The sequence below is a fragment of the Cynoglossus semilaevis genome, chromosome 5 (assembly GCF_000523025.1).
Source record: "Cynoglossus semilaevis isolate Cse_v1.0 chromosome 5, Cse_v1.0, whole genome shotgun sequence".
Taxonomy (NCBI): domain Eukaryota; kingdom Metazoa; phylum Chordata; class Actinopteri; order Pleuronectiformes; family Cynoglossidae; genus Cynoglossus; species Cynoglossus semilaevis.
Window position 1 is genome coordinate 8228388 of NC_024311.1, and position 7947 is coordinate 8236334.

General features: G+C 42.2%; 1 protein-coding gene across 1 annotated transcript in view; it reads left to right on the forward strand.

The window, feature by feature from the left end:
- The window catches only part of adamts17 (ADAM metallopeptidase with thrombospondin type 1 motif, 17), a 42138-nt gene that overhangs the window by 11440 nt on the left and 22751 nt on the right, over window positions 1-7947 (forward strand). Inside the window, exons 4-7 of the mRNA XM_025055863.1 lie at window positions 332-504; window positions 736-819; window positions 1417-1574; window positions 4582-4625. Coding sequence (XP_024911631.1) covers window positions 332-504; window positions 736-819; window positions 1417-1574; window positions 4582-4625 — 459 coding nt within the window. The remainder of the gene's footprint in view (window positions 1-331; window positions 505-735; window positions 820-1416; window positions 1575-4581; window positions 4626-7947) is intronic.

Below are 7947 nucleotides of genomic sequence, written 5' to 3' on the forward strand. Positions count from 1 at the left end.
GCGTGACCCGCTTTCCCCGCCTGTCCCGCCTGTACCGACTGTACCAGCTGTACCGACTGTACCAGCAGCACCAGAAAACCACTCGCCACCACAGTGCCTGGTTTCATGACCTCCTGTAGAGCTGCTCTGGTGGTGAATTTCACCATTTCTGTCTGGATAACTCATCGCAGCGTTCCACCCAAGCTCCAATCGTGTCGCCTGACATTAAATCGCGTCATTTCCATTGATTGTGTTTAGCTGCTGCTCTACTCGCGCCTATCGCTCCATAAGTCTCTCTCGTGTTTTTTTTCATCTCTTTTTCCTCTCTCCGTCTTCTGTTCTCTATTATTAGCTGGAAAGAGAAAAGAGAGAAGAGCGAAAGCCAACGATGAGCGAGGGAAGAGGAACGCCATCCGCCTCCACGAAGCCTACACCGTGGAGACGGTGGTGGTGGCCGACTCTGACATGGTTCATTATCACGGCGCTGAGGCCGCCCAGAGGTTCCTGCTCACAGTCATGAACATGGTAAGACCTGTGAGCGTCAGTCAAAAAGTCCTCAGACAGATGTGTTTCTATCTGCAGGTGCCTGATGTCACTGACTAAAACCGGTTCAGACCGGTCTCTGGTGTCGAGCTCTGGCACTTTTGATTGACACAGCTGTTTTTCCTCAAAACTATAACGATTCTTACAGATATTCCATTCCATCGGTCATCCGATATTATCAGAGCAGTTCTAATCCTGTTCTGTTTCATTCAGGTCTACAACATGTTTCTGCACCGGAGCCTAGGAATCAGAATCAACATCCGAGTCACCAAACTGGTGCTACTCCACAGTCGACCGGTAAGCTATGAGTTCTCACCCCAGTGACCCTTGTTAACCTCTGTGATGACCCGAACACCCTGGTAATCAGCAGCTGTGGTCACAGCCACGCACGTGTGTGAGCGAGAACTGGAATCTTCTGTGAGAACAAAATAAATAAATAAAACAACCAAAGACCAAAGTTATTGTTAAATCTCCTCAAAATGTTTGGAAGTAGTTTTAACTAGTTTTTTTTTTTTGGATTATTCAGTAAAAATTGAATAATTTATTGACTTTAAGGCAAAGTGCAAATGTGTGATTAATGGCGGAAAATAATTTAAATCACCACTTAATTATAGAAGTGATTACAAATAATTAAAATAATTGCCTAGCAACAGTTGTCGTCAACATGACATGTTAGCCTGCTGTAGCATTTAAAGTGTTTAAAGTGTTTAACCATTGGTCCAGACCCAGGCTGGCCTTTTGTCTTGCACTAAATCATTGTAAAAGCAGAGTGTTCAAATGACGGTTCAGTGTCACGCAGCAGCTGCCGGTTCTCCGATATATTTCATCCAGACTAAACAAATATAAACGTGATTTTTCTTCTTTTTCTCAACCTCTTCTTCACGTCTTCTCCAGGAGAAGCTCCACGTTGGTCACCATGGAGAACGGTCTCTGGAGAGCTTCTGTCAGTGGCAGTATCAGGAGTTTGGGAGACCAAAGTATCTGGGCAGTAACCACATCCCTGGGGCCAGAGACGACATCCCTCCGGTGGACACAGCCGTCCTGGTCACCAGGTTTGTTTGGTTTTTTAAAGTGATTTCTATCTGGAGTCTGAGACCAAATGGTGTTTGGCTTCATCTTTCACACACATCTTAGAACACACAAGTTCTGCTGCGAGCTCAGCATACTGTATCTACATATATGGTTATATATTTATGTATATAGTTATATTTATATGTATATATATTTCATATATATTTATATATATATATTTATATATTTTATCTTAGTCATACTGTACTGAGTGGCACATATATATATATTTATATACACACATATATATATAAATATACTGTATACATACTGTATGTTAGAGCTTTAAGAAAATTCCGATGCAATGAAATATCGCAATATTTCTTTTTACGATACTGTATCGATATTCTACAGCTCTGTATGATATATTTTCTTTACCAATTCCCAGTCAAATATTCCTGGATTTATTTTTATGTTGATAAAAATAACCCAATATATCGTCGCGCCTGTAGTATCTCAATATATTGCAATACATCGCGTCATTGTCCCTGTATCATGATATGTATCTTTTCCCCAGACAGCCCACACACAAATATAGTTTTAAAAATGTTTGGTACTTGACTTTTACGCTGACACACGACCTGTGATTTACGTCCAATGGATGTTTTTAGGTTGCAGCTAATATTTCACTGGTAATGTGACACTGTAGAGCACGGGTGTAAAACCACTATTCACCAAGGGGGGTGCACATCAGCAGTTCCCTTGAAGGGGCGGCTGTAACTGGAAGACTGTACAGCTCTAACTACTCCATGTTTCTGTAATCGATTATTTATCCAAGTTACTAATGTTGTTCAGTGTTGTGTAAAAAACAGCCGTCACAGAAAACACCGTGACAACCAGGGAACGTTCAGTGGAATCAAAGAACAATACACTCGGGGTTCCTGCTCTGCTCGGTTCCTCGGTGTCGCCTCGTCTCTGTGTGTACGTTAGTGCTGATGTCACAGCGGTCCATCCATTACACCTCGTTAACTCTCCGTCTCATTACATATTGATTCACAGTTGATTATATTTCAGTGAACTGGATCATGAGCCGTACTCCGACACCATGGAGATCCATTATATCAGCCGTGTACTGAAGGCATTTGAAGTACCAATCCAGTATAAGTGTACTTGGCACTTGGTCCATGTATTGCATTTTCAGACTGGGGAGTTGGATCAATACGTAATACTACCAAAAGAGGGAAAAACAGACCATGAAAACAAGTCGGCACATGAAGGAACCATGTGTTTCTGCAAATTGAAGGACTCTGGTACTGGGACTAGTACATTTGATGTTAAAACTAGTTGTAATTTTCAGTCAGGCCGCTGTCCTGAGGTTGAAGCCTCCACAAACACATGGTATTTTAAACTCGAGGTGCATCAGTGAAACAAAAACAGTGTGTGTTTTACCAGAGCCATGACAAGTTAATGGAGGGTGGAATTATTGAATATTCCGGGTACGTCATTCCGCAACTTCTTTACGAGTTCAAAACAATTGTTCACTAATTAATTATTGCAATTAACGGATTAATTTTGACAGATATTGCGACATCCATATTTATATATATATAAATATATATATATATAAACTTATAGAATTGGCAGCTGGACCCAGTGACCCGCTCTTACCAGGATGGTCCGGGGGGGGGGGGGGGTGGGGTTTTTTGGGGGATATATAAATAGAGAGGGGGGGGCGGGCGCCCCGGGCCGCCGTTCTGAGGGGGGGGGGCGGGGGGGGGGGGTCTTGGTTTTATTGGGGAAAGTGATTCATACATTCTCTTACAAGTGGACCAAACAGGACAGCGCCCCCTAGTTACAACAGCTGGACAGTGTAGTTTTAAATGCGAACTGACCAGAAGAACAGAACACGAGGAAGAAGAAAACCCGACCGATCGACTGGACCTCGTTCGGAGAGACTTTAGCTCCAGAACTGAGGTGATTGATGTCGGGCTGTTGGTGCAACGATGATGACATAATGAAGAACTCCTGCAAAACAATACCGCTGTTTTTGGCCCAGAAAGGTTGGAGCCTGGCTCCAGTCTGCTGTGACCGTGTGAGACGTGGAGTTGCGTCATCTTGAGTTGACTAAGTGTTGGACTGAAGTTTGTAGAGTGAGGAGAAGGTTGACATTAAAAAGTCTGTTAGTTACTGTATATGTGTTTGAAATATCATTGGAGGATTCTGGAGGATGACCTTTGACACCGGGTCACAACCTGCTGCTTGGTCTCAGGATTGAGATGCACTTCCTTATTATGGCCAAAGAATATTTTTATACATTTTATGTATGTTCCACTGCATTTGCATTATGAATTTATTTACATCTAAAAGATATTGTTTTTATTGTAAAGTTTATTCAAAGATTTAATGATGAAAATGGTCTTTAATCTTTAAATGATTCAAAACATTTTTGAAACTGGGACATATGTCTTAATACTTGTGTTTTTTTAATCACAGCCATACTGTGTATTTGAATGCAGTATTGCAGTACTCTATAGTGGCAGTACATTCACATGAACTTGTTTTGCCTGTTCCATATTTGGAATTCTGCACCACTGTTTACTTGACCCAGTGTAAGGACACAGTCGAATTCACAATGCAGCGAGTGTGTGTGTGTCTGTGTGTGTGTGTGTGGGTGTGTGTGTGTGTGTGTGTGTGTGAGTCCAGTCCAAACAGTCGTTCAGTTCATCTTGGAGGAAAACACTGTCCAGATATAAAAACATATTCACCTGTTTGTTGCACCTTTAAAAATCCTCAGCCCGTACACCAGGGGTCGCTAGTAACGCTTGATACAAAAAATAAAAAAAAACAGATACACATTCTGTTTATACTATGGTTTATATTAATGCTGTTTTTTCATCATTAAATAACCAATTTATTTTAATTGAAAGACAAAAAAACCAAACATTTATTTCCCGGGCCATAATTGGCCCCCGAGCCAGATATTTAAGACCGCTGCCTAACACAAAGCTCGGTTCAGTTCAGTAAATTCTGTGTTTTTCTTTCTTTCAGAACAGATTTCTGCGTTCACAAAGATGAACCCTGTGACACAGTGGGTAAGTACCAAGAACGCACCACATTATATAGAACAGTAGAACACACACACACACACACACACACACACACACATTTATCATTAAGAGTTACTCAGTCAAGTCAAGTAAACATATGTGAGTAATAGGACAGAACTGTTGATTTCAGCATCTGGTACCGATTAGTTTTTACCATTAGTCATTTTTCTAAAGTGAGTACACAGTGCAGTACCAACTGTGTACAGGAGGGTTGGGAGTCGCCGCTACCATTACCCATCACCACCTGCGTCTTTACCTGCTCTGACGACTGAAATGCAGTTCCTTTAAAATGTTCTGAGAAAGTTTGATGAGAAAAAACAGTTCCAGTTCCAGCGATCCAACACTTTGAAGATGTTCCTTTTACAAAAAAAAAAACAGTGAACTGTTCATCATCGTAATGACTGCAGTCTGTCTGTGTGTGAAGCCATATGGACACACAGTCACACACATTCACACACATTCACACACATTCACACACATTCACACACATTCACACACATTCTGTGAACGACCACACGTTCCATTCTGTGGTTGTCATTACACATAAATACATTAAAGTGTTACACAACGAGACACAGAAACATCTTCACTGTGGTCTGGGCTGACGGTGACACCACAGGGAAGAAGACGATGGGCGTTCTTCTTCATCAAGGTTTTGAAAGTCAACAAAGAGATGATTGATCGATCCAGTTAAAATGGTCACCAAATAATAATAATAGTAATGTTTTTTTGATCTGATTTTTGTATTCTTCCCTTGTGACAGTGGCTTTAAAAATGAAGACTTATTTATTCATAAAAATTCTAAGGGACAGTGGGGGGGGGGAACCGCCCCACAGTTTGACCAAGTACTGCTCTAACTCCTGACTTCTCAGTTGTTTGTAAGAAGCTAATGCTAGTCTATACATACTGTCAGTGGTGGAGTCCGATAATGTCAGTCAACTCATATTAGTGTAACATGAGTAACATGAGAAACAATAGTTATCGGTCTTTCATCCGATAACGTTGTAGTCGAGCGGCCGCTCATGTAATGAGCTAAAAATGTTGGTGAACGTCGGATCGAGGGAGTGAACGCTCTCCAAGTCTTTACTGAGGGGAAATGTTATTCCGAGATAACCGAGAGAACCACGGCCTTTTTTCTGTCTCTGGCGCCGGAGCTCGTTCCCATCATCCGTCAGTCCACCTGATTCATGGACGCTGCTGATAAGGAGGACGAGCAGTCATTTGGAAAAGAATGTGATTCAAAAATGAAGCGCACACACAGGCTTTCTGAGATGACAGTCAAAGGTTAGCCCGGCCCTAAACCGGGATAAATGTTAATGATTTGACACTGGGCCACACAGTGGATGTGGGAAACCACCCGGCAGCTCGGTTGTCAGGAGTCCAGAGTGCTGAGTTTTCTGTTGCTACAAGGATTTCTTCTGCCACTGTGAATCACTCCTCCGAGTCTCTGTTATGTAACGTTGGACCTTTTCCACTCACACTCGTGATTTATGCCCTTAGAAGCTCAGGATTTGGCCACAGGCCATGAAAGCCGGAGAGGTTCGTCTTTGTGCTGCTTTCCCTATTTGACCATATGTTTTTGTGGCTAAATTTAGTTTACCAGGGGAAATACAACCACACACACACACACACACACACTCACACACACTCACAAACACTTTGAAATGTTTTAAAAACTACTGACAGGTTGTTTTTTTAAGCTGTATAAATATAGCTCATTAATATCAGAATACCTTGACCGCCTCTCCTCCGCCCCTCCTGTTCGTTAACAAAACTTGGAAAGATTCAAGTTAGATATGTAACACATTTGAAATGAATTTAGTTTAAAACCAGGTGGAATTCTACTACATTAGTACTTTTTCCATTTCTGTCAGCATTTTTTTTTTTTTTAATTCCCATCCAAACGGGAAAGTCCCCGATGGAAAACAACCCTGATAAGGAGTATTCAGCATCATACAAGCTACAGCAGCTCACTGTCTGTTATTCATTTTTGGCAGCTCACTTTTATATACGTGTGGCAAACACTATTAATACAATAACATTTAAAAAACTAGAAATTTAACATCAATAAAAATGCATTCCTGTTTCCAAAGGTGTTCAAAGGCCCAAACGTGGCCCGGGGCGGGGGGGGGAGGGAGGGGGGCAAACTCAGCACCAACTGACTTTGTTTGATAACATTTTTTTTTAATGCAGCAGTGTAGATGTAGCCTCAACGTCTGTTTGAAGAATACAACCATCATTCTCTGGAGTTGAGCTCGTGTTTTATTTTATCGTACACCTTATATGGAAATGGCTTTTGCCAGACGCTGCACTGAGTTTACGCTGCTACTCCTATAAAACATGAGGTCTGTGAAGTGTTCTGCTGTGAGGAGTACACTCCACTGTGTCGTGTAGTAAAGCAGGCAGAGAGTGCAGTATTTAGAGATATTTGTCCAAGAGGCAATACACAGACATACACAGGAGTAATTCAAAAAGTTCTCAGACAGACGCTACGGTTCAGAAAGTGTCGCGACCCTGGTTTAGATCAATATATAGTTCTCAGACAGACGCTACGGTTCAGAAAGTGTCGGCGACCCTGATATTTACCTCGTTTGTACCAAATTGGGACGTTCTGCGAACAGGTGAATGAGGGTGAACTGACGGAGAGAACTAAGGCTAGGTCCCTAACGCTCATGAGTTTATTTGTTGTTTTTTTTTAGTGGGGCGAAGAAAGTCGTGTCCACATGTACTTCGAGACTGTGTGAAGACCAAACACCTGTAAATTTGTTGCATCCCTGATGCTACTGTAGGTGACGGAGGGCTATAGGGTTTCTTTAGATGTTACCGCTTGTTCTGGTCATGTGACGATGACATCATCATTCTGAAAAAAAAAAGACTTGCACTGTCCTCATGACAACGACATTGTCAGATTTTCACACCTCTGCTATGCTATGACTCCGTAACCTACGTTCCCATGTGGACGTGTCCTCAGTCTAAGAACACCTCGTATAATCCTGTTTCCAAAAATGTATTTTGAAGATTTATTTTTACATTTTCAATATTTTTGACCTTGAAAATCCTCTCCCCCTCACGAAATATTCAGACAACTGTCATCAGGGGAGTCCTGCTGGGAGGGCTGGGTACTGCACCATACTGTATCTTAGTGTTACCTAATACAGCACAACCTCCCAGAAATGATCAGGTTTTATCAGCACCAGCGTTGGGATGAGGTAATGGAAGTAGACGGCAGACAGAGGCAGCGCTGTACGCTCTGAGGAGCAGTGGCAGCTCCTGGCCATGCCTGGCCCTGCACGGCTCTGCCCTGCCA